Here is a 26,848-nt window from a genome sequence, read left to right on the forward strand (position 1 = left end):
TGTATCATGCATATTTGTTACCAAATTTAATAAACAAAAAAAACTTTTGGATGATATAATTTTATCTAGCATCAAATTCATCACATGAGCATATACTGGCTCCCCCTATCAAAAAGTGGACATCAAAATATTTCATAATTGGTGGGGGTCTTTGAGATCAGTAGCTTCTAAACTTGGGGGTCTCAGACTCCCAGAATGTATACATTGAACAACAGTAGTTGATCTATTTTAAATTTCAAAGTACCTAATAGAAATCTCCCTTTACCCATATGAAGACTTTGAGTTCCATTATAATTACTTGAAATTTCCTCAGTTCAGCACAGCCACTCTTCAGACTCTCCAATGAAACTTTGCAATATTAAAACATGGATAATGCATTCATCATTATTTAATCGATGAGTTTTAAAAATAAGCAAAACTTCCAGAACACAGGGCTGGGGTAGAGGATTAGAGAAGTCTGAGGTAACTAAGAGTGAAAAAGTTGGGGAAAATGGACTTGGCCTAATCCTAATAGGCAGATGAGAAAACTGGGAGGATAAATAATCTACCCAATATCACATCATGGCTCATTAGTAGCAGAACCAGCGTTAGGATTAGCTCAGTATTTTGAAAGTGGTGAAAAAAATTTCCCAATATGCTATTTTCTTGGGTGTTAGGTTTTTGCATTTTTGTATCGTGGTGGTTAGTGTTCTTAGCATTTGGAACCCAAATGCTTCACATTTTGTTTTTAGGTTACTTTGGAAATGAGTCTGTACCAATAGTAAACACCCTAGCCCAAACACTAAGGTTTATTAATTTGTACTCCCTCTGCTGGCCAATTTTCCAGTTTGGTTAAAAAAAATTTTTTTTTTCCATAGAGGTAACTGAAAAAACAAAAAACTGAAAACCTTTAAAAGTCTTCATAGGAAAAAGAAGAAGCAGCTAGTTAATGTCAAAGTCCACTGTTCCATTCTTCATAATTTTAGGGTAGTCTTCATTCACAGCTACTTTAATTACAACAGTACTTTAAAGAGAATATAGAGTTATTAATTATAATTATTAATACTGTTAGCACATGAAACTGCAGAAAGAAGACATTTTAGACTCTTCAACAGTTTTAATCTTAGGTGTGCATACTAATTGCAAACATTCTTATCAAATAATTAAAACATATTAACAATGAACAAATACGGACAAATTTTACACAGAAGTTCTGCTACTACTATAATTTTTTAAAACATTTAACCCACCAGTAAGAGAGGAGACACCCATGCTTTTTTAAAGATGGATAATTTGAATACAGAATCTAAGATATGATCATAATTAGAAGCACAAACAATAGTTTTCCTTCTTATGGGAAGTTTAAAAATTGTCTCCCTTGTATTTCTTTATTGTTCTTGCTTATATTTATTTAGACAACAGTCATTTCTTCTCAAATGATATTTTTTTAGGAAGGGAGAGTTGTCTGTTGATGGTCTAAAAGACGTGCCTTCACAGTTGTACCCAAGGCAGAAATGGACACTTAATAATTCTCACATCTCATTGATGCACTCTTCCAAGATGTTATTAAGCAGAGGTCATTTTCTAAAGGATAATCAGAATTTTGTAACAAATGGTAATGAGTAGTTTTGTGTACTCATTTTCTATGATACCCAGTAAAATATGCCAATTAAAACCCAGACTTCACATTGGCATCAAATGAACACAGCAGAATGAGCAGAGCTGCGAGCTAGTCATTGTCATAGATGCAACCTGAAAGAAAAAAAAATACAGATTTAAATACAGTTATACAAAACATACACCCTCTAAATGTTCCAAGGTTGGAAATATAGGTGATTCATACTCTCCTGGTTTAGGATTTTAAAAAGCAGAGCTGGCTCACTTTATGAAAAAGCAGTTAAACGGAAGGCCATACATTTATTTAAATTTCATTGCTCAGGGTAAAATTCCAACCAAGTTTCTAAACAGATCTACTCTCTATCAAAATAAGACACAGGATTATTTTACCTGACACTTAATTAAATGTACTTTTTGATAGTCATCCTGAATGAGTTTGAAAATATTAAATATCAGTAAGAATCATAAGTTTAAAAGAATGTAACACTATGCTTCAGGTGACATTAATTTTTTAGATCATAATTTAGAAATGTATGATGCTTAGATAATACTAGTAAGTAATACAGATTACAAAATAAGTACCTGCTTATTGGCCAAGTACAAACACTTTTGTGGATAAAAGCAATTCTTTTTTAAGATTCATGGTATAATGAAAAAATTCACCAAATATTTTCATTCTTTTGTTTTCAAAGAAAATAAATGAAAAATTTCCTTGATTTCCAGTCATGTATAAAAATAATTTTTTTTCATTATACCGCAGCATTTACCTTTCCTAACATTTTCAGGTGATTCAAATTCTGATCAGATTGGAAGGCTCTAATTAATTCAGCTAGTTGTTTCCAGTATTTGTAGGAACAGAAAATTCACCATTACTGTTCTCTGCAATGGATGCTGCATGAGACTTACCATCAGCAATATCATCATAAATCTCTCCATCACTGTAAATGTAGAAAATAATTTTTATTTTAATAAAAAATCTTAATACTAAAGCAATATTTAGATTAAAGATTTAATATGATGATTTTATGTGACACAAGGCATTTGAAGGTGAGAAATTACATATGCATTTAGAAGTGAGAAGAAATTTCATATTCATCTGCATCTCCTTTCATTGATTTAATCTAATCTTCTGCTCATTCTTAAAAAAAAGAAAACCAACACCCAATTTATTCCATATTGTAGACACACAGAATAATGAAAACATTCCCCAAGAACACAGACCATACCTTACCCATCTTTAGATTAAATCATGAGCCTAGCACACAGCTGTGTTTGGTACAAAGTGTTTGCTGAACTGAGCAAACTGAAAAATCATGGCACAGTACTCCACTGGGGGCTCTAATCCAAAAAATACAATGAATTCTTTATATTCTTTATATATATTCTTTGTATCAGATTTATACTACTTTCATCTGAACTTCAAACGTTGAATGAAATACAATATTTAACATTGGAAATGGGTGTATCCTTTTTGCAATGTTTCTAATTATAATTTGTAAATGTTAATTATAATATACTTAAATATTGATTAAGTAGTAGCCAGGATGTGGTTAGTATGATAATTCTTATCTTATATAATTATTAAAATGTTAATGGCAGTATTTATGGTTATAGGTAGCATTCATAATAAAAGTTCTGGTGACTTTCACACATTTTAGGTTTTATCTGGTCCTGAATCTTTGGGAAATACTCTATTCCACACACATACTGAGTCCCTCCTATGTTCCATTAGATATAAATATAAGTAAGACACAAGTTTTGATTTCAAGAAGTTTATAATCTAACAGAAGAAAGAATGATACACAATAATAAAAATATAAAGTATTATAAATGTTAATACAGCTTTGAAAAGTAGGATATGATTTCAAAGTTCAGAAATGTAAGGTGACTGTCACTTAGACCAGACCCACTCTTGGTTCTTGTACCACATTTGTGCATTTATCACGGAAGCAGCAGCAGGCCTTTCAAATTGCTGCCAGCTATGGAGATGCTGTGAGTTCCCTATGTCTTCTGTTCAGATCCTTTCTATGAGATTGAGGGAGGATTTGACTAATGGAAATATGACACAAATGCAAAGAGGATAGATTTTTCTATCATTCATTCAATAAACATTTATTAAGTATTTCAATAGGTGGTGAAGCAATAATTACTTAGTACATTTTCTAAATTCTTTCTTAATCATCCTGTAATAATCACTGATGAAGAGGTCCCGTTATTTGTCACACATTCTTTCCTTGAAATTTCTATCTTTCACGGGATAAAACCTATTGAAAAGTCTCATGCCTACCATTGTGATTACTGCTCTGGTTGTCTTTCTTTTAACTCTTTATTAGTTTGCTGACAGAGCACTAAACTTTGATTTGCCTCCTTCTGATTGGTGTCAGATTGTTTATGGATACAGTTTGCAAATCCTCCTTGATTTTTTAAAATTATGTACAGAATTCTGTAAATCTTTGTATTGACATATGCCCTACTCTGATAATGAGTTCATTTCTTGTACTGGTTTACTTGAACAGAATCTTATATTTGGGGGGACTCTAGTAGCACTAGTACCAGACTGTGACAACATCCTATTCATAAGAATAGAAGAATCATTGACCACTGTCTTTTTGCTGGCATGCTTCTAAAAAAGGCAACTTAATACTCTACTGTGCCTGGTGTGGGTAAAGAAAAGCTCTCAATCAGGGGCCCAACCATGAACATTCAACAGGTGATATTTATACCTACTGTGCAGACACTAGTGGTCCCTGATTAATTCATTTCAACCAACTGCATTGATACCAAGTGACATCAAAGTGTTAATGAAAGTGTTAATGGTTTTGACTTGTCTGTCTCCTATGTTTGCAATGTCTGTCTCAATGAAGATATTAAACTGTGAGCTGTATAATCATGAATGAGAATTGTTTCTCTTCTATATTTGAAAGAGCGACACTTTATGAAAACTTTAACTTCATTATGGCTACTACTATATTGACATTAGTATAGAATATTGTTTTAAAATTTCTTCATGATAGTTTAGTATGTTATTTAAGTGATATTAGGAATCTTTTTTAAATAAAAGCATATAATTCTTTTTGTAAGTATAGTAGTAGAAGAAAATGGACTTACTTGTCCACCAAGTAACTCCGAAGGACATAACCATCTAAGAAAGAAAAAGAAAAGAAATTTTTATCAACAGTACAATCTGGAAAAATCTCTACTATTTCTTTTAAGAATTTGACATAGAATTTAGCAATTAAAAATATAATGTATTGAATCATTGTCTCTATCTCCAAATATGACTCATTTTTCTTACTTGAGCCCACTTTTCTCTCCCTTTCTTTTCCTATTCTAACTTTTCTCTCTTACATGCCTCTTTCCTTCCATTTACAATCTTTTCTCCTTTCCCCCTTAAATTAAAGAATAATATTTTCTTTTTGAAGCCACTGCAGGTTGGAACACAAGCACCTTTCAAATTTTAGTTTATTTCTTCAAGGTGACATGACCCAGTTGTAGGAAGAATTTATGAAGCATAATTTCTCCAATTACAAAAGTAGTCCATAGGTAGGGATTTTAAATACCACCAGTTCTAAGACTTAACTTTTCAAACTTTATTATACTGAGCAGAGTCAGAACTGTGTTCAACTACCCTTTCAGATCCACAATCTAGTGGTTACTTAGGGGGGTGTGCTTTCCAAACGGTCTCAGAATAGCTCTCTTACAATCAGCGTGGAAGGTCTTCCACTGCTGCTTCTGCCAGAGTGGCAACCTTCGCGTTTTCATCTTTCATGGAACAAATCATTATTAGAAGAACACACAATAGGGATTCTAGTAATTCCTCTGTTAGGTAGAAAAATAGACAATATTTTACAAAAGAAAGCAAAGATTACTTTGATCACTTTACATTTGCCCATATTGTGCAAAATACTCCTTAGAAAAAAACATGGACTATTTTTCTTAAGAAAATGTCTGCTGACACCTAATTAATATTACTAACTTTGGAATTCTTAATTTTGTGTTAGTGCCTAACCATTATTATTGTATGCTGGAGATTAGTACTGTTTATAGCCTTGTCAATACAGGTTCTGAATAATTTCTTTCACTGACTCAATTGATTGGTTTTGGTCCACTTCAGATCTAGTTTTGGTTTCTAAACCAGAGTAAATGCCTAAAAAAATCAGAAATCAGCAAGCTCGTAAGCAAAGATTAATACAAACGATAATAAACTTACTTAAACATATTAATGTCATATTGCCACTGATTTAACACGCAAATTTTTTACAAGTTAGAATCATAAAACTGAAATTGTAGATTAATTTAAGGAAATGAACTTTCCCTTAGAATATTCCAGGGTAGAGGGGTGGGTATAGCTCAGTGGTAGAGTTTGATCATGAGGTCCTGGGTTCAATCCCCAGCACCTCCATTTAAACGAAAGCAAGAAAGAGAAAGAGAAAGAATAAAAGAATATTCCAAGGTAAAAAAAACCTCCAAAATATTTTATCAAGAAATTTACCACTTTTTAGTGAAAACTGCTTATAAGAATCATATTTGGAAAAGAAAGAATCAAAGTTATCTTTGAACTCCTGTAGTATGCAAGTAATGAGGCATGTGTCACAATGACAAATGCACAATAAAGTAATATTTTTCTCAGTATATGAAAAATTAGATTATGCTGTATCTTCCTTTTTATTTTGATTAAGGCAAAAGTGGCAAACATTATTCACATAAGGTCGTCTAAACTTGATACCTATGATTCTTGGGTAGGATCCTTTGATATCACAGTTCTTTCTTTCATTTCATAGTAACAGACTTTTAACAAATTAAGGTGGACATCATACTTTAACATAATTTTTAAAGGGGGATAAGCTCATCTCCAAACAACTCAGTTCAGCATGTGTCTCCCAAAAGAGGAAACCTGTGCAAATAACAGACTTCGAGAACAAATTGTGGATTTTGTTTCAGGGTTCCGATAACTGAAATCTGTCTTTACCTGTATTTATGTTTGGGGCTAAAATAAAAGGTGAACAGGTCTCCACAGACTGTAATGGTCACAAATGTTTTTTTTCGTTAGTTAAAATTGGTGGTTCTGTTTTGGTTTTGAATTTTCTCTTAAAACAAATTGGAAAATAATACAATACTAAGTGTTCCCATGATATTCATGTTTAAGTTAGTGATTTAAAAATAACGACCAAAACCTTTAACAATGAGGTCAATCTCAATGTGAGTTGTTTGGACTCTGTAAAATACCTGAATTAAAATTAGGAGATAGATAATTAGAGAAATGTATAAGAAATTAGAAAATATTGCCAGAGACTGGAATTAGTCTGGCATCAAGCATATTTCTGTTGTTGTTTTTTAATATTTGGATGATTAAGAGAAATAAAATCCAAAACAGAATATAATCATTTTTGGAAATTAAAGATTTTTATTTTCCTATATTTTTTGATAATCTATTTTTTAAAACTCAATTATGCTAAAATTCTGTAGACCTGGACAAGACACTATCTGTAGTTAAGCATAAGACAGTCCTTTCCATGACCAAAGTTAGTAAGTCATGATAAACAGCTTAATTACCCTCCTTCACAAAATTACTTACAAAAAACAATTTCCTTGGATTCTCAAACCCCTATTACATTTCCTCCTACATCTTGTTTGTTCAAGAGTTCTAAGAAACAGCTTTTTCTGTTACTGAATGCTCCAATGTTGCTGCTGCTGTTGTGTGTGTGAGACAAATAAACATCAGTGACTGTGAATATGATTTAAGAACAAATGTATCACGGAATTGGAGTGTGGGACGGGACGGTGCTGCTCTGTTTTAGTTCCCCGAAATGATGTGATAATTTGGGGCTCATTAGTTATAAAATCACTATTACACAGAATTTTTACAGGGCTAATGACTTTTAATATAGCATAGGTTTTGCTGTCTAGTACCTTTAGAAATCTCTGCTGAAACCTCATTCTATTAAAATCATGATTCATGACTGCCAAAACAAGTGACTTACCATGAATTTTTATATAATCTCCCCATTATAGTTCCTAGAAACAAATTTTTTTTTTTTGCAGTGGAAAAATGCTCTCTTTCCAGGTACATCCATCATAGGGAATGTGAATGAAAAGACAAATGAAATAAACAAAAAACCTTATCAGAGTTCTGTAACACGTAGAGTGGCTGCTGTGTGTAGTTAGCCCTGTAACGCTGTGAGCACTGGCACATCAGGGATTCTCACACACAGTATGAAACTATTATTTGGAAACCTCACATTCATACAGCAGAACACAGTGGTTGGAACAAATGTTTTGAAATATGTGGTGGGACAGAGCTAGTCAAGAAAGTAACACCCACCCCCCCATATGTGCCAGTTAATTTCTTCCCAAAATGTTTACTTGCTACAGTGCAGATGTGTCCTAGGACTAATGACTCACCTTTCAGAAGGATGTGGTGAATATAAAATTACCAAGGATATACAAAACAAGCTTTTGAGAAATGAAAAATATCTTCATTCTAATGTTTTCAAATTTTTTACTTAATAAAAATGACAACTTTGATTATTTCCCTATTATTTTATTTGTTGTGAGCAAGTCCAGAAATAAGGTTAGATTTACTCAATTTGGCCTCATGTAGTTTAAAAACAATAAAATCATACTACATAGATTTACCCAGGCAAATGGAACAATGTCCAACTTCAAGGGGGAAATGCTCAAAATATAATAGAAATTAAAAACAAAATGCAGTTTATAATACTAAATATAAATTATCCTCATTTAGAAAATGTTCTCTTTCCCCCTCTCTTCTTTCTCTATCTCCCTACTTATTTTTTAGGGCTTCAAATCAGTGACTTAGAACATTTCTGAATAAAAAATTTTCCTTCAGTGAGCATATGCTGTTTTAAAATGGAAAAAAAATTACCTAAACAAAGAAATGATCAGTTGGATTAGGGAACATCTAAAGCACCTTTAAAATTCCCCTGTCTTTGATGCCCAGAGTAAATGGAGAACATTTTGACCACAAATAACTCAGCTCATGTCTCATTTCACACTTTTTTGTAGAAAAATTTTCTCCAGTGTCAGGAGGTGGGAAAACTCACAGCTTATGAGACGTTGATACGCACAAACATTGGCGAGAAATTCTGAACAGTTGGGAAAGTGCCAGAGATATATATTTAAGAACGCAACACCTCTACAATGTGCTCTTCTACAAGTCTGTGGCTGAGATTTGATCAAATGTGATAATGCCTGTAAAAATGGCTTCTACTCTACTCCTCAGTGGGAAGGGGTTATTGTTAATGGTTTGGCCTCTGATTTCTATCATTACAAATTTAGGTTTAAGTAAATTATGGTTTTCTTTTCTTTGCTGGATTAAAGAACAGAAAGTAAGGACAATCTTCAGGTCACCATGGTGTTGGACTGCAGATGCCATTGCTGCAAATTAGATGTAGAAATAAGGAACTGAAAGATTTAGAGGCTCCCAAATGATACACAACAACTGAACCACATTACTAAGGCTAAGACAGAGGACTTCTGTCTTCTAATAAGACTTCTAAACTATTCAACAGACTTCTTCCTGTGAATGTCAATATGTCAGATTTTCATCTGGTTATCCAAATGCAATCTCCGAATTGTACACTCAATTCAGAAAGCCCCAAACTAGGTGCCAGGAGGCGAAGAATGTGTTGGCAATACAATGTTAAGAACATTTCACTGAAGCTACTCTTAAGTTCAGAGTCTAGTAAAAGTAATAGATTGCTAAGAGAATAAGGACAATTATAGCAATAAAAGTAGAAGCCTGGTGGCGCAAGGGAGAGATTATGCTGGGGTTCCTGGAGAGGAGGGAGTGAGTGTTCTTCCAATTTTAGATGACAACTGGATTGTTTTTAATAGATAATTTATGGGTGTTCCAAGTAGAATAAAATATCAAAGTAGGATGAAACAGCATAATGTACTCAGGGAATGACAAGTAAGCAGTTTGTATTTCTGGAGTATCAGTTGCAGATGGGAAATAGTTGCTGAGGGTCCGGCTAGACCAGGAAGGGTTTTATGCACTAACCCTAAAGACTTTGTATTTTAAAAGATAATATTTGGGTAACAGTGTGATGAGTGGATTGGCTGAGAGTAAGGGTAAGGTAGACATCTCATTAGAAAGGCTGTTGCAATAACCCAGGTGACGGAGGGTTAAATCCATATGACAACCATCCCAAATCCTATAAAGATATTTGAGGAATGGACCAGAAATTAAGAAAATGAAGAATGTCAGGGATCCAGTTCAAGGAAAGAATAAGCAACAGTTTTAGAAAAATGAAGAAAAGCCAGAGATTTGGAAAAATAAAAGTGAAAATAAGCAGATATGATAATTAAATGGTGAAATAATGCAATCACAGATGCTTCCCGGTGTCCCTCCCACCTACCTTCACCCTTATCACTTCAGTGCTTTGTGTCAACTTTCAGCTGACATCATTTACATTTTTCATTTACTGATGGCTTGTCTCTGGCTTCCAGAACTCCCTTTATCAGCTTGCTTAAGTATCCCGAATGACTCGCCACCTGCCTAGGAGTAGGCTTCAATTCCTGATGGACAGGAGGTGATGTATAAACACCCCAATTCGTTTCCCATTGGATGCCACTCCGAGTTCCCAGCTAATTAAGCTCCAACTACCCAAGTGGTAACTTTTTTGCTAACAAGGCTTTATCAGCTGCCTTCTCTTCCCAGGCTACTTCTACACTTGCCTTCAGGCATTTCCCAGAATCACCTCCCAAATGGGGAAACCAAACTAAAACAAAGTCCAGCCCAAAGAAAGTCTTTAAATAAAAAACAAGTACATAAGTGCTACCAATATAGTCATCTGGTCTCCATTCTATTTGCGATGGACCCCTAAGAACTGAATTAGTTTCCAGTGAACTTGGGAATTGTAAAATGCATTGGTCTTGCACCAAAAAAAAAAAATAAATAAATAAAAAGATAAAAGATAAATGTTACATGGAACCCTTGATTTTATCTACCAGAAATTGATGTAATGTTCTCAGCTCATTTTTAACAGATGATAAATTCTAAGAGGACAGGAGCCCTCCAGTATTCAGACAGTATTTAGAATTACCGATGTCCAAATAGAAAATGAGAGCAGATTACAAAATCATCCCTGAATGGCTATTGCTTTTCCTCATTCTTAAGGTGTACCGGTTCCTAGATAGGAGCCTCCTCCGAATTTCTGTTTCTGATGCTGTATCTCTCCCTGCTCATCTGGACCTGCACACGTTTATTGTTAAGTCATTTACATTCTGTTACTTGGTGCATGTTCCACGGACCAGCAGCAACAATTACCCAAGAGCTTGGGAAAATGCAGAATGTCACATCCCACCTCAGACCTACTAAATTAGAATCTGCATTTTTAACAAGATCCTCACGTGAAGTGCATGTACTTTGAAGCTCAGGAGTATGGCTCTAGATAGGGTTTGTTGCTAAGGACAGGAGTCTCAGGACAGCAGGGCAAGATATGTCTGAAGCTTGTCCTCTGGAGAAAGGTCCACATGACAAGTACTAGGACAATGCTCTGTTGTGAAAAATGTGAAATAATTTGGAAAGTAGAGGAAAGAAAACATACCATTTAGTCCCATCACCCTACTCAGCATTTATTTATTTATTTATCACTCTGATCAGCATAATTAGCATTTTAGGTTCGTTTCTTTTATTTTTACATGACTGTAAATCCTATACTACATTAAGCAGGCTTCTTATTTCTTTTACTACTGTATCATGAGAATTTCCTCATGTTATTATCATAATCATCCTATAAAATATTCAATTTGGTATATTCGTCATGACTTATTTCATAGTTTAAAAATTTTTGAACTTTTAAAATATTTTGATGACATTTAAAAGCATGTAGTTTTTCTGCATTTAAGACTAGTCCTTGGGGTACATCTTCACAAATTCTGGTCTGAATGGGGGTTTTCTTTGTCTCCAGGAGCTCTGTCTACGAATTCTCTCCAGTGAGCTTCAGGTCTTAATACTACATACCCCTGCCTTTTATCCTTTGTAACCCACATTTAATTTTTTCCTTTTAAAAGCTGACCACACCTCTTCCATAAAAACTTCAGATCCATTTTCCCCACCCTTGAGTCACTGTGTTTTATTCTTAAAAACTCCATTTTGGTTCCTGTCCCTGAGTCACCTTCCTGTCATTAAAACTGGACTCAGAGGTTGCATTTTCTGTGCAGACTTACCGAGCCGATATGGGCCAGTCCAATTTTAAATACAGGACAAGTTAATATTGAATTACTCTTCCCTGGACTTTAAATGAAATAAGTTTCCTTTTAAAACTGCACAAAAGCATTCCCATCTGTCAGCTTTAACAGCTGATAAAGTCAGAGAGGATAGGACTCTTTTGTATTTATGGGAAATAGTAGGTCACATTAACTGTGTCCAAGAAGGAAATGAAAACAAGTGAATTTGCAAGGTAGGAAAACTGGAAAGTTTAGGTATGACATACTAGATATAATTTCAAAATCAGAGCAAGAACCACTCACTACTTTAGCACAATGATTCTCACATCAGTGTACATAAGAGCAAACAAACTGGGGAAGAAGTTATGATCACAGACTGCTTCTGATCCCCAGAGCTTATGACTCAGCAAGTCAAGGGTGGGTTCACGGTACTGCAACTTTAATACATGCACAAGGGTTTTCTGATGCTGGGGAGGAGGGGCGGGCTGTGGGGCCGCATTTCCAGAAGCACTAGCTTGGCATTACCTTGGCATCTCAGTGCCAAATATAGCAGGTGGAAAATGAAAAATAAAATAAAATAAAATACACTGATTCCAGCACAGCAAGATCTCCCATTTCTTAATGTTCTCTACAATTCACAAAGCATGGAGCAAAAAGAGTTAATAAACACAGGGGTAATCACTAAAACTTGTTTGGCTGTTAAATTCTGGAGTGTCACATCTGTGAAGAGTAAGCAGTGACTTACATTTTCCTTCTTCGTTCCTGCAGAGAACTTTTGTATCGTCTGTGTTTTGTATAACTTCAAGGGATTCTCCAGGCTTTATCTGTAGGTCTCTGTTCCCCCACTTTTTAGAAGTGAAGGAGAGTGCAACTTTGGCGGAATATAGGACTCTAATTTCACCATCATACTGGAAAAGTAAGGAAAAACATTTACATTATTGATTGATTGTGCTATTAAAGTAATTCATTTATTGACAACTTTATTAAGAAAGTCTTTGTTAAATAAATAGTTCCTTGTTTTCAAAAGATAATGTAAGAACATTAAAGACTTTTTTGGAGAAAAATCATTCATAACCTCATCAAGCTAATACAATAATTATTTTTAAAATAAAAAAAATTTTTAAGTTTAAGATGTACATGTGTTACTTTGACACACTCATATATTGCAAAATGAACCATCATACCTTTAGTTCTATTGGTTCGATCACCTCACGTAAGTACCATTTTTTTTTACTTTTAATACCATCTCTTTTTTGTTGTGAGATCATTTGAGATTTACTTTCTTAAGAATTTTCAAGTATTCAATATAGCATTACTAATTATAATCACGATGCTGTAATTAGATCCCTAAAACATATTCATCTTATAACTGAACATTTGTACCCTTCAACAAACATCACCCTGTGCTCCCCACCCACAGCCTCGGATAACCACCTTTTTACTCTGTGTTTCTGTAAGTTTGGTTTTTCCAGATTTGACATTTAAGTTACATCCCACAGTATTTGTCTCTGTCTCTGACTTATTTCACTTAGCATAATGCTCTCAAGGCTCATCCACAAATGGCAAGATTTCCTCCTTTTCTGTGGCTGAATAATATTCCATGATATATATACTATATCTTTTTTATTCATTCTATTTTTAGATTATCTTCTTATCAAGGTTCAAAGGACAGCTAAATTTAGATGATTATTGCAGGATATCTATTGTACTTTTATTAGAGTTTGCCTAATTTGTTATAGGAATAAATTTAAATATAAATTTAAATATCTAAAATAAATTTTGTAGGGGGTTGAGTGGGTATAGCTCAGAGGTAGAGTGAGTGCTTAGCATACACAAGGTCCTGGGTACAATCCCCAGTATCTCCATTAAAAAATAATAAAAAAAAATTTTGGAGAAAATAAAGACATGATGAATAACTGTGATACTGATAACTATACTTTTAAAAATCATCATTTTTTTCATTAGCACTTTGAACTTCATATGATATTTAAGTGAAACATACTTTAAATTTTTTCCTGAAGTCTTTTTCTTCTTTTTCTTGCTTTTTTAGCTTCTTAAGGTCTTTTTCTTCTGACTTGGCCTTGGCTCCTAGACTAGAATGGCAGAACACACATAAAACAGCATTTAGCTTTAAAAATATAAAAAGAATAGTATATAATAGACACTTAGTTTATAACATTACAGTTTTGTTAAATTTCATTTTCAATGAATTATTTTTCTTAGAAGTTCAATAATTCATTGTAATAAATGATGACATTTCATACGGCAGAATAGATTCTTCAAGAGAATACAGATTGAGTTAAAGTAGAAGAGATTATCTATTATGTTGAATGATATAAAATCACTGAAGTGTAATTTAAACATGGTCACATAGCAGCAGTTTCATAAGATTCAACCTATTCTTGAACTCCTTATATTTTTCCAATCCTTCCTAGATAATTAAGTGCCTTGGCCAATGTCATAGAAAAGGCTTTTTTTAAAAACAGAACATTTTTTGAAAGACTGACTTTTATAGCTTAAAAAGTTTAGCTATCTGTTAATTTTTTATACCTACTAAAAATAAAGCCAGGGTCACATCTCAAGATACCAACTGGACTAAAGCTAACTGTTACAAGAGAGGTGAACAGGTCTAAGGTAGCAATTCTCTAGCCTGGCCACATATAGGATCACCTGGGAAGCTTTTAAAAAGCATCACTGCCCTTGTCTAATTCCTAGAAATTCTAATTAAATTAAATTAATTTAAATTTCTAATTAATTAGACTGAGTGGGGTCCAGGCACTGGCATACATGTTTTAAAAGCTCCCAGGTACTATTAACTTGCAGCCAAAGTTGAGAACCATTCCCTAGGGTCAAATATGGATGTTAGGGAAAGGCTGTGAATTTCTGCAGGAGGGAATTTTAAAAATCAGAATATGCGTGAATACTGAAAAATTTTAAACACTGATATTAATTTTTATTTTGATTACCTAAGATAAAGTTTTGTTTGTAACTGATTTATTTAAAATGCTTGAGTCTTAATTTTTGATTCTCAGAATTTAGTTCATTCACTGGCCAATGAGTTAGCACAGTATGCTGCCCGAGGGCCTGCGCTGCCCTTCAGTATCTTCCGTCCTATGATACCCTGGGCAGTAGTGGAACTGCTGGCCCAGATTAGCACTCTGGAGCAATCAGAAGATATATGAATGTTACAAATGCCCCACAAGCCCTCTTTGAGAATAATTTATTGAAATTTATTAAAAAATAGAATGCTTTACTTACGTGTGGAATCTAAAAAATACAACAAACTAGTGAACATAACAAAAAAGAAGCAGACTCACAGAGAACAAGAACAAACTAGTGGTTACTGGTGGGAGGGAGAGGTCACATAGGGGTGCAGGAGGAGGAGGTACAAACTACCGGGTGTCAGGCTCAAGGATGTATTGTACAGCACGGGGAACATAGCCAATATTCTGTAATAACTGTAAATGGAAAGTAACCTTTAAAATTGTATAAAAACTTAAAAATTAAAAAAACCCAAAATGTTATGTTAGGGAACACACAATTGTCTTAAACTCTGAAAATAAGCAGTGGGAAAGAAAACAGTACATATCATATAAAATTTAACCAGCTGGGGTTTATTGTGCTTAAAGAAAAGGCAAACGTGTGACTCCAGGTCCCTAGAGAACTATTTAATTGAATGTGGTGGCATTTCTACAGCAGCATTAAATGGAAAAATCCATTAAACACTGTCAGGGATAGAAGCATCTTCCTGGTGGTGAGAAATATTAAAACCACATATCAGTGAAGAAGATGAGATTGTCCTTTCAAGGGGAACTGAAAAGGGAGAATGATCTCCTTTCATTTTTCTGGTTTGTTTTGCCCATAGAACTTGATTTTCATATATAAACAACAGCATATTTTTCCACCAGTTTCTTTGATCTTGATACTGCTTCTTGCTCTGAAAAATTAATTTAACAATGTTGGTGAAAAATAAATACTTAGAGTTCACTCACACGTTTTTACCAGTACAGCGCATAAGACAGCAGTTACTGTATTCCATTTATGTTACTTTCATCCCTAACTAATCAAGTTCAAGATCTTTCTACTTATCTTTCTTTTTTCTGGAAGTGTTGTTGCTTTTATATATAGTATGTATCAGATCATCTCACACATTTATTGGAGTATAAAAAAGCATCCTACCACGTTGTTCTCTATTTCAAAAGAACTTTCAAAAGGTACTCTTCTTGTATTAACTGATTTTAGATTTTCTTACAATTTTTGTCTAAAGTTAAATTGGAGCCTTAGGTAAGCTGAAGAGTCACCATTCCCTGTTTACTGTCTCTTTTTTTTTTAATTTGTTTTTTGAATGGAACCTTTGAGAATCTAATGCTTTTGTGAAAAAGTGACGTAACTTTAAAAAAGCCTTTCAAAACACAAATCCTCTCTCTCTCTCTCATGAAGGATGGAGGAGGCTTGAACCAGGTGGATGAGGGTTGAGACATGAACTAAGCAGTGTATTCAAGACAAATGTTTTGGGAAAAAAAAGTAAAACTGAAGTTAAGGGATGAATTGGTGACATCAGTTGTGATCAGGGTCTCAAATATCTTCCCAGTGAATGAGTGAATAAATGGACTGCAGACATCAGTGAGCAAAGGGTGGAGGATAATCAGGGGACAGGAAGAAGGACCATGGGGAAGGGGGAGGCGAAGGGAGAAAGGCAGGGGAGGAGAGAGAGAGAGAGAGAAGGAGGAGGAGGATCTGAGCGGTCCATCCATTCACAAACCTGGCAGAGATGTTAGAGCTGGGATCAGGGAGAGGAGGACAGAGTGAATGGTCGCACACAGCAGACACGCATCCCTTTGGGGTTTTATTCCAGTTGAATTTTCTTGAGCAGTCTGATTTTCATTACTTCATTGTAATGAGAACATGTTAATTACCTCATCTCTGCTGGTGGAGCAGGGAAATTAGAGGCATCCACATCGTCATAAACTTCGTCTCCCATTTCTAACAAAAGACAAAATATCAAATGTTGAAACAGTACTAGTTTAAATTTTGATATGAGCATTCAATGGTTTAAAAAAATTTTTTTTATTGAAGGATAGACGATTTAAAATGTTGTGCTAATTTCTGGTGTACAAAATGGTGATTCAGTTGTACATGTATATATTCCTTTTCATATTCTTTTTCATTATAGGCAGTTACAATGTACTGAATATGGCTCCCTGTACTATACAGTAGGACCTTGTTGTTTCAATGATGCTTTTAAAGACTATTTTAGGGACAACAAAATAAGTTTTTCTGGGCTTTCTGAACATTTCTCCTAGAAGCACTGCCTATACCTTAAAAGGGAGAGGTTCTTATCTCCCTTGATGCCTGCTTTAAATTTCCCTCAAAAAACAGTAACCATGATTGTAATCATCACTATCAGAAACCTACCCTCAAAACAGTGACTGAGGTTATTTGAAGATCTACAAATATTTTGAATGGCAGGATTAGCAGATTGCTGACTAACAAAACAACATTTCTGGCCACTGGCAGTAGGAAGAGATTAAAATAAAAATTTTTATGGGAATTAGGGTGCTATGATAAATACGTATCATTCACAAGTCTACGTCTATGTCCCTGTCTATCTATCTACCCTTCTTTTTTACTCATTGATCTGCTCTTCATAAACTTTTACCTTACCACAATATTATGTGTGGCATCGGGGGAAGGGTACAGCTGAAGTGGCAGAGTGCATGCTTAGCACCCAGGAGGTCCTGGGTTCAATCCCTGGTACCTCCTCCAAGTGGAAATCAATGAATAAACCTAATTACCTCCCCGTCAGCAAACAAACAATACAAGCAAAATATTATGTGTGGCATCACCTTAAAATAAAAGATGCTTCTAATACCAGCAGGTTTGGAAAATCAGTATTGGTGGAAAAGTTGTTATGACCTTAACTGGTTCATGGCTTTTCCAGTCTGTAGATACTGTTCTTCCTTCTATACTTCTCGTTAATAAATTCAGGAGAAATGCTTCCTCTCTGCATCTATTTAGTTGCTCCACAGCAAATTAGGTTGAAGAGATGAGTTGAAGAGAGTACAAATGCTTTGAGGAACGATTATCACAGAAAGTTTAAATGCTCTCTGGTAGTGGTGAGGATTTGATTTCCTTTAAAAATTCCTCTCTCTCTCTCTATGTATATACATATATATATACTGTACATATGTGTAATAGATATATGTGTGTATTTTCCTCCATACAGGTCAATTAATTTCACAGGATAAACTTGCTCAGCTATATGGAGAAACTATAATAAATATGTTAAAAAATATGGCAGATCACTGGTTTCCAGAAGGGGAAAAATGACTATTCCGTGCACATGCAGTTAAGACACACCTGAGAACGAAAGAAAGTTAAAACAAGAACCACACTTTTTATTCAGCTGATCACATCTGTTCTATTTTAATACCTACTTTTCATGGAGCTAAATTTCTTGAATATTTTGGAAAATTATAGATTAAGATATAAGCTCATCATCAGTTTTGATCAATTTGAGTTACAGCCTCACATATTTTCAAATTGACAACTGAAAACAAAGTCAGAGAAACAGTCTGGAAGAATAGATTACCGTTGTGTTGGGTTTGCTCTCTCAATTTATTTATACATTCAAATAAACTTTTTGAAAGCCCCTGAAGATTCTTGTGACACACTTTATCTTGCTCAAAGCAAACTGTAGAAAAATCTTTTAAAGATCTATCTCAGCAGGGGTAAAACAATAAACTGATCAAAACTGTATGAAGGAGAAACTGGTTTACATTTAGCAGCAGAATACTTCCCAATGTAATATAAATGATACATTTAAAAAATTTAAAAAAATTAGATTTAGAAGGACCTTGGTGGCATATAATCTGGGGTGTTTTTAGGAACTGCATATATTGATGCAGAAGCCCAATATATCAAGCTCTGACTGAACTGGGGTGGGAGTCCACGGGGAATTGGCGTCCACCCATGCTCACTTTCTTCATAATGATCCCTATATCTGAAAGAACTGTTTAAAAACCATTGATATCTTAAAATTTCCTCTTCCTACTGTTTTACTGCTGAGAAACTGTAGCACCCCAGGTGCAGTTACTTGACAAGGTTACACAGTTCATTACTTTCAGAGTCAGGACTTTAATTCAGATATCTAGACTGTAGCTAATCCTTTCTGCTACCCCATCTGCAAGAAATGAAATATAAAATATACAATTAGTTTGTATTACATACCCATTTGTTTAGGAGGAGGAGGGAAACTGAAAAGAAAAATGAGAACACAATTATAATCAGATCAATGTAAACACGGAAATTGAGTCTTTTATTTAGGAGAGGCAGGAATACGTAACAGCCCGGAGGCTTGTAAAGGCTAGTTAATGTGTTGACTATCATCCCTTTCTCATCCTCCATTTTTCTGTTAAGTTTCAAGTTTTTGTCCATCAATTTGTAATTTAGCAAAACTCTTTTTGAACTCCAGTGTTGGCCAAAAAAGTCAAGAGTCAAGACATCCGGTGGTTTGTTTTGCCCACAGCATTTGGACCAATGTTTTCAGGTTTGTTCTATGAAGTCTGGGCATATTATTGTATCAGAGTAAATCAAATGGACTCAATATTTTGGAGTCATTGTGGCATAGTTCAGGCCCAAAACTGTTTACTTGACTCAGTGAATAGAAATGAAACATCAAAATCAACAAAGGTCATAGAAATCTTTGTATCACCATGTTTCCCCAATATGTACATATATATCCCAAAACAGAAGAATGGTGAATAAGAGAGGAATACCTATTGAACTTGAGAGTGAGAGCTTATTAATAGAAGTGATCTGAAATCATGGTTGGGTGGCTTTTAGTTGAAACAGAAAAAGACCTTGCTTTTAGTACTTTCTGAACTTTAAACACACACAGACACACAGACACACAGACACACACCACTGGAAAACGGTGCATAGTTACACTGAAGTGTGAGAGGTCATTAGTTCAAGTGATCTGAAATCAGAATTAGCTGTTGTGCAATTAGAGCAGAAAAAAATAATCTCTGCTTTTATTGCTAAGTAAGGACTGTATTTGAGTAATGCAACATCAAGAGATTTGTCCTGTTTTCTTATAAAGTGTCTGTTTATTGTGTGTTGTTTAGTGTCTCACAAAAGGGTTTAAAATCAGGAATTCTATGTGGAATTAACACCTTATAAAGACTTCAGAAAAAAATGTGACAATGAATATATATATGCTCATGTATAACTGAAAAATTGTGCTCTACACTAGAATTTGACACAACATTGTAAAATGACTATTACTCAATAAAAAATGTAAAAAAGTTAAAATTAAAAAAATATATGATAGGGCTCTCTAAAATGCCTGCAATCCACTTTATAATTTGAGACAGATTGGGATGAACTGGGAGTCACAGTTCTGTCTGTTTACAAGGGCACCAATGTTGCAACTTTTTACTCAAGAAGGAAATAAAAAGCCAGCAGCACCGTGGGGAAAAAAAAAAAAAAGACTTCAGTTAAAAGTGGTGAATCTGTTAAGCACATATAAAACAATGGGAATATCCTGAATCAGCAAGTGTGATTAAGATCCTTCAAATTAATATGTATGGAACATACACTAAAGGGTTATTTTTGGATGGAATGATAAAATTTATGCTTTAGTTTTATTTATACAATTAATAAAATATTTCAAATAATTTTAGTATAGGATAAATACATTAAGTAGAATTAATATATCACTATTGTGAAACAGAGTTACAAAGACTTTGAATACTGTGCTTAGAGAAAAGAAATTCCAAATTATGTCCTTTATTTCTAGCAAACTAATTTTTAATAGAGAATGTATATTTTGAAGAGTAGTCAACATATTAAATTATATAATAAAATGTGGCACTGGAATTGTGAGCTTTTAGATGTGATGCTCAGTTAAAAAAGGTCCTACTAAATGGAGGGAGTGAGTGTGTATGAGTGTGTGAGGGTGTGTATGAGTGTGTGAGGGTGTGTGTGTTCACTTGTGCATGTTTGAATGGAAAGCAAAATATATTTTTGAACCATATGATGGTTTTTCAACACTACTCTTCTTATGTGAATGCATGGGTTTAAGGGTGACAGTAAATGAGACTAATGAAAAAAAATCATTAACATGGTTTAAGCCCGTCAGAATTTGGTTATTGGTTATAAAATATTAGTAGCATTTGATTAAATTAAAGTTAATGTCGTTATTGTGCACTGGCTTTGGTGGCTGGTGGATCCTTACAATGAACCTTCATCGTCTGAATCAGACACTTTAGGTTTCTCTCGTATACTTTTCTTTTTGTCATCTTTTCCCTTTAACATCTTCAAAATCCCCCAGGACCACGTATTACTCTTCTCTTCAACCTGTGGCATGGAGCTTTGGAGCACGTAGGCATTGATCAGAATGGAATCATCAGTGGAATGTGAAGACATTGGGTGGACATTCAGAGCTTTTATAATTATTCTGCATTGATTATTCACATAGTAAGCTACTCACTGTATTCAACAAGACAAAGCTATTAAGTACATAGGTCATGGTCTTTGAATACTGCTGCTACTAGGTAAGAAGCAGGTAAGCTATTTTTTCTACTTGGTGGATTTCTCTTGGTTCTTAAAACAGCAAGCTAAGTCAGGATTAAGTTTTAAACATTAATTTGGCTTTACTATAATTAAGATTAAGTAGTTAGTGGATTTAAAAAATTTAAATACATGTTTAAATTTTAAAATACACCATTTCAAAAGTTTAAACACCTAAAGGATTAAGTATTCAATACTGGTTTTGCTACAGATAGCATATGACCTCAATTTATTTGGACTGCCCACAACCTTGATTATTATACAAAGGATAGCCATGCAACTGACAGACTCTCTAGAGATGGTTGTAGAAATAAATTATTGACTGATAAATAAATGATTGGGAAAAGTTTGAAAAACAATCTGCAACACCTGTATCCCCTTAACCCTTTTTCATTTCTCTTCTTTTGACATGGTTGTCAAGGTTCTTCCAAACAATATACCACTTGAAGTGTAATGCAATTACACTTCCTGATTTACTACGGCTGTTAATTAAACATTCAAATAATTTTTGGTAATGTAACAGGAAACATTATTTTCTGCTATTTATTCTAACTGGAAATCAAAACTAAATTTCAGTCTACACAATATTTTGCAGAAAGGCAATTAGCTGATTATTCTTACCTGTCAGCAGCATCCTCCTCTTCAATCCCATCATAAATATCATCATCTGGGGGAGGTGGGAACATCCCTTCATTTGAATTAGGGGTAAAAATCTTCTGTTAATTTTATAATTTGGTCACAATCGGTCACTCAAAATTTGATAATCTGTCATATTTAACCGCAGAAAGCACTCCTCTTTCATATCAACTATTTAAATTAAAAAATACCTTTATTTTCCCATTCTCACAAAGATAGTAGATAAATTAATTGTTTTAAAAAATTGTTTTATAAGGAATTCTTCGAAGTGAAAGGTAACAAAAAAATGAGGGATGATAAAGAGTACTGTGCACTGCTGAGGAAAGGAATAGGGGAAAATAACTATGAGAAAAAGTAAAATTAAATAGGCAATGGAGTTAAATACTTATTGAGGAAAAAGAGGAGGGAGAAGGTGATAAGCAAAAAATTAATTAATACTGAGGAGACATTTAGAAAAAAGATACTGATCAAGATATAAGTAAAGAAAAGCAAAGGAAATGAAAGGTGAATTTGTAAACACTGATAGGAGCTGAAACAAAGGCACGAAAGATGACTTTTCATTTCTTTAATTCATTTCATCAAAGTTAAAAGTTAAATCCTTTCTTGTTTGATTTGTTGTCCCACAGTCTTAGGAATCTTGCTATTTGACAAATATTTATTTAACAAATGCTTCTTGAGTGCCTTCTCTGTACAGAAAGATGTACAATAAACTTGAAATTTGATTTTTAGGATGAGAAGTTTAGCACTGCCAGGTATTAGTAAAATATCCTTATTTTGTTGATGAGATATCAAGGAGTCTCTAGGAGTCATAGCTAAGGTGGCCACAGAAGTCATCCAAACAAGGATACTTCTGAAAGTGAAGGGGGATACTGTTAATAATTGTGCTCAGACAATTGGCAAAAATCAAGACTGCCCTGGGCACACTGGAAATGGAGTCACCCTATGACCCATAACAAACTTGGAAGAAAAGAAGTGATTTGGTCAGGGCCACTCAGTGGCCAGGACTGGACTCTAGGTCATTGGTTTCTAGTCCAGTGTTCTTTCTACCACATTCAGATCCTCCTCATTATCTGCAAATGAAAGCATTTTGTCAATTTACACAAAAACATCGAAGACTTGGAAAACTGCTGATAAAAGTGTGTGGCTTACCTCCACTTCCACTCTGACTGTGGCTAGGGAAAAAAAATAGACAAATTAAATTAAAATATGATTTATTTAGCTATAAGAAAAAGAAATACATATATTGAACAGTTATATAAAAGAAAAATAACAGTCCAGTCAAACGTTATCAGTATGTTATTTACAGTAGCCAAGATATAGAAGTAATCTGTTTCCATCAGCAGATAAATGGATATAGAAGACACAGTGTACATACACAATGGAATGTTACTCAGGCATAAAACGAATGAGATTTTGCCATTTGCAACAACATGGGTGGACCTGGAGGGTATTATACTCAGTGAAATAAGTCAGAGAGAGAGAGACAAATACTGTACGTTATCACTTATATACTGGATCTAAAAAAATAAAACAAATGAATATCACAAAACAAACAAACTCACAGATATGGAAAATGAACTAGTGGTTACCAGTAGCAAGGGGATGGAAGGAACAGCAGGTTGAGGGGAGAGGCAAGTTCAGGCGAGGGGCTTAAGAGGTACAAACTACTATGTATAAGATAAACAATCTACAAGTATATATTGTACAGCACAGAGAATATAGCCAATATTTTATAATAACTTTAAATGGAGTATAATCTATAAAAATATTGAATCACTATGTTATATACCTGAAACTAATATAATATTGTAAGTCAACCATACTTTAATTAGAAAAAAGTTATCAGATGTTATATGTGAAAAGAAAAGTTGTTCCTTATTGTAACAGATGAGTAGTAACAAAGCAAAAAACAAAACAAAACAAGCCTAATAAGAATCAAGTGAGATTCAGTACTACATAAAGTATTCCAATCATAAGGTTTGTTTCTAGCATTTTCCCATGACGCTGTTTTCAGATTGTACAGTATTATATTATTCCATAGATGGATTTATTAAAAAAGACAGAGTATTATTCCAGAACCACTACTGCATTAAATCCAATTTTCTTTCAGTATCTTATAATCACAGCATTTGACTCTTAGACCAATAGGATTACATTTTTTCAAAGAGAGAACTTAAAAAATTTTGAAATTCTCTTCAGGAGGCTTTTGTATAGTGTGGCTCCTGAATCTCTAAATCCAGATTTCTGCATTTTTTATTTATTTCTATAAGATTCTATATTTTTCCTCTTTTGTAATCATCTGTTTTTTTTTTCTCATTTTCCCCTCTAAAATATGAGTTCTGTGGGCGCAAAGGAAGTGTAGACTGTGAGAACTAAAAGCAATCTCAGACGTCATCTAGTTTATTTTGCAGAAAAGAAACTGACGCTCTGAGGAATTAAGTGACGTGACCAAGCCCACTTTTAATCAGCTGAAGCCATGAGCTAAGAGCCTCAGCATCCTGGCTTCCTGTATGTCATTTTGGCTACACCTCACTGCACTCCCTGTGTCCCTTTTTTGCCTTCTGGATAATCTGCCAGCAACAGATATCAGTCTGATATTACAATCACACTGTCTAATTACACACATCTGATTCCTCAACCTCAAGTTCAGAATAATAGAAATCAGTATGAAGCAAGTTAACCTAGAAATAGAAGCATTCTCTTGCTAACGGAACTTTGTAGAAAAACATGCTCTAAATGTCTTAATATATAAATAAGGAATTGATTTTTGATGAAGTTTAAATATATTCTCTACTTGCTTACAAACTATTTTCTCATTTGTTGTCTTCGACATTTCCCTTTGAGCATGAAGCAAGCTGTTAGAATTCTGTGAAAAATTGCTGCTTTGGTCGATTGCCACCCCTGGCAAATAAAATATATTCTATCTTGGAGATTCTCATACCCAGTTCCCAAAGAAGGGGATTATAATCATCGGGAGCAAAGCCACCATACATTGTTTCATTTCTAGAGCCATTCTCCAATTTCATACACTGGGCTCTCTGGAATAGAAACTATTTGTCAGACAAACTAGAGGCAAGGAGAGGAGAGTGTGAGAAAAGGAAAAGGGAAGGGAGAGAGCAAAGGGTGAGTGGCAGGGAAAAGGCTGGGAAACATACATAGAAGAAAGTTTTTTATGTGACGGAGGAATGGTATTTCCACTTGTAATTTCCTTTTGTTGAACATTTCATATTTATTACAAAAAATGTTTAATTGGTAAGAAAAGGAAAACAGCCGTCAGGACCTGTGCCTTTAAGCTTCCTGTGTGCTCAGAGTCTGAAGTGCTCAGGCAGCTCGCCTTACCCCGGAGGAAACGGGAAAGAGCCAGTAAAGAGTGCAAGGAACCAAGAGGCATCTGGGGGAGGGGGAAGGAGGGGGAGAGGACGGTGCCTTTTCTTATTCTTGCCAGGACAGACTGCCAGCTATACTCAGCATCTTTCTTTGTTCTACTAAGGACAAAGCATGTTCTGTTATGAGATCTCTGCCAGTAGCAGCTGTAGTTTCAAAAAACACTTGTGTAGAAGTGATGTCTCCTCATTCATTTTCTTATTAAATATGCATATGGGAGGAATAGATACCAGTAAATATTGTGGTGCTATCTTTTTTTAAGATAGGAGCATTAAAACCACACACCTCCTCCAAGCCCATTCTACTAAATAGAAGATTCTTTTCCTGCTACATGTTTACTAACTAGAGATGTCTTTTAGAGTTGCAATATGTATGGACTAGACAAAATGGAGATAGTAATAGCATTAGTTTTGGGAAATAGTCACCTATTATGGTAAATAAGGTTTCATTTTAAGGATTTCAATCCTTTTTTGTGGATTTATTATTTTTTTCTTGAGTATGTTCATAGTGTAAATATGTCATTTCTTAATATAACTGGGGTTCTTTAATTCCAAAATAATAAGGGAAATGCTTTTTTTTAAGAGATAAAAGATGAACATAAGGTATATATGTTGATAATATACATGGTATGCATACTCATATCCAGAAAATTCTGTAAGTCTCAGAATTTGGCCATTTGGAATGGCAACTGACCCCAAAATTGGCATTTACTCACTCTCAAACTAGGTCAGTGTGTTTCTTATTACTAAGGTCCATTTATGATCTGTAAATTCCAGTGCATACATTGCATGCTTTGATATATGTTGCATAACTTATGGTCATAACCTGGTAAGAAAGCATTGCAGGCTATTATTCATTTTAGAAAGACAAAACTTCCAGAAAGCAACGGAAGTATAATTGATGCCATGAGTTCAAAGACCATTAGAGGGAAATTTAATTCTTCATGTATCTTATAAGTATATTACTATTTTGATCATTTTACATTTTTTAAATGGTTGATAATTAAAACATTTTTTTCTTTGAAACCTGAGTTATGAAGAATGCAGACACATTTGTTCCCAAGTGAAGATCTAGCATGGATCATGTGTTTTGGGATCATGTGAGGGTTTCCCAATAACACAAAGTGGGCATAGAAAAATGAGGGTTCTCACTGTGCTGGAGATTTTCCTCCTCCTTTTCCTTCAACTTGAAGGGCTCATGGATTTACTAGGAAAGGGAGATATTGGAGGAAAGAAGGAATGAAAAAGAAAAGGGGAATGGAAAAGGAAGGAGAAGAAAGGGCAAGGAAGGTCAGAGCTAGGAAAAAGAGATGAGGAGGCATGGAGAAAGGAAGCTGGTAACTGAGAAGGGGAAAAAGGGAAGAAGAGGGATGCAGGACAAGATGGCCACTCTCCACTCTTGGCTCCTCCAGAAAGGAGGTCTTGTTCTGTTCCTCCACCCCAGGAAGGTGTTCCCATAATTC

General features: G+C 34.4%; 1 protein-coding gene across 6 annotated transcripts in view; it reads right to left on the reverse strand.

The window, feature by feature from the left end:
- The window catches only part of FYB1 (FYN binding protein 1), a 143,044-nt gene continuing 116,196 nt past the window's right edge, over nt 1-26,848 (reverse strand). For 5 of the 6 annotated variants that reach the window (XM_014559677.2, XM_014559675.2, XM_032471347.1 and 2 more), the window contains 10 exons: nt 23,152-23,174; nt 21,988-22,054; nt 21,032-21,166; nt 19,021-19,046; nt 16,707-16,773; nt 13,793-13,883; nt 12,536-12,698; nt 4,705-4,738; nt 2,503-2,534; nt 1-1,731 (listed from right to left, as the gene is read on the reverse strand). In XM_014559677.2, coding sequence (XP_014415163.1) covers nt 1,709-1,731; nt 2,503-2,534; nt 4,705-4,738; nt 12,536-12,698; nt 13,793-13,883; nt 16,707-16,773; nt 19,021-19,046; nt 21,032-21,166; nt 21,988-22,054; nt 23,152-23,174 — 661 coding nt within the window. In that variant the 3' untranslated portion in view covers nt 1-1,708. The remainder of the gene's footprint in view (nt 1,732-2,502; nt 2,535-4,704; nt 4,739-12,535; nt 12,699-13,792; nt 13,884-16,706; nt 16,774-19,020; nt 19,047-21,031; nt 21,167-21,987; nt 22,055-23,151; nt 23,175-26,848) is intronic. The other variant, XM_032471327.1, reaches the window with a different exon arrangement.

Source organism: Camelus ferus, chromosome 3 (genome assembly GCF_009834535.1).
Source record: "Camelus ferus isolate YT-003-E chromosome 3, BCGSAC_Cfer_1.0, whole genome shotgun sequence".
In the NCBI taxonomy this organism is placed as follows: Eukaryota; Metazoa; Chordata; class Mammalia; order Artiodactyla; family Camelidae; genus Camelus; species Camelus ferus.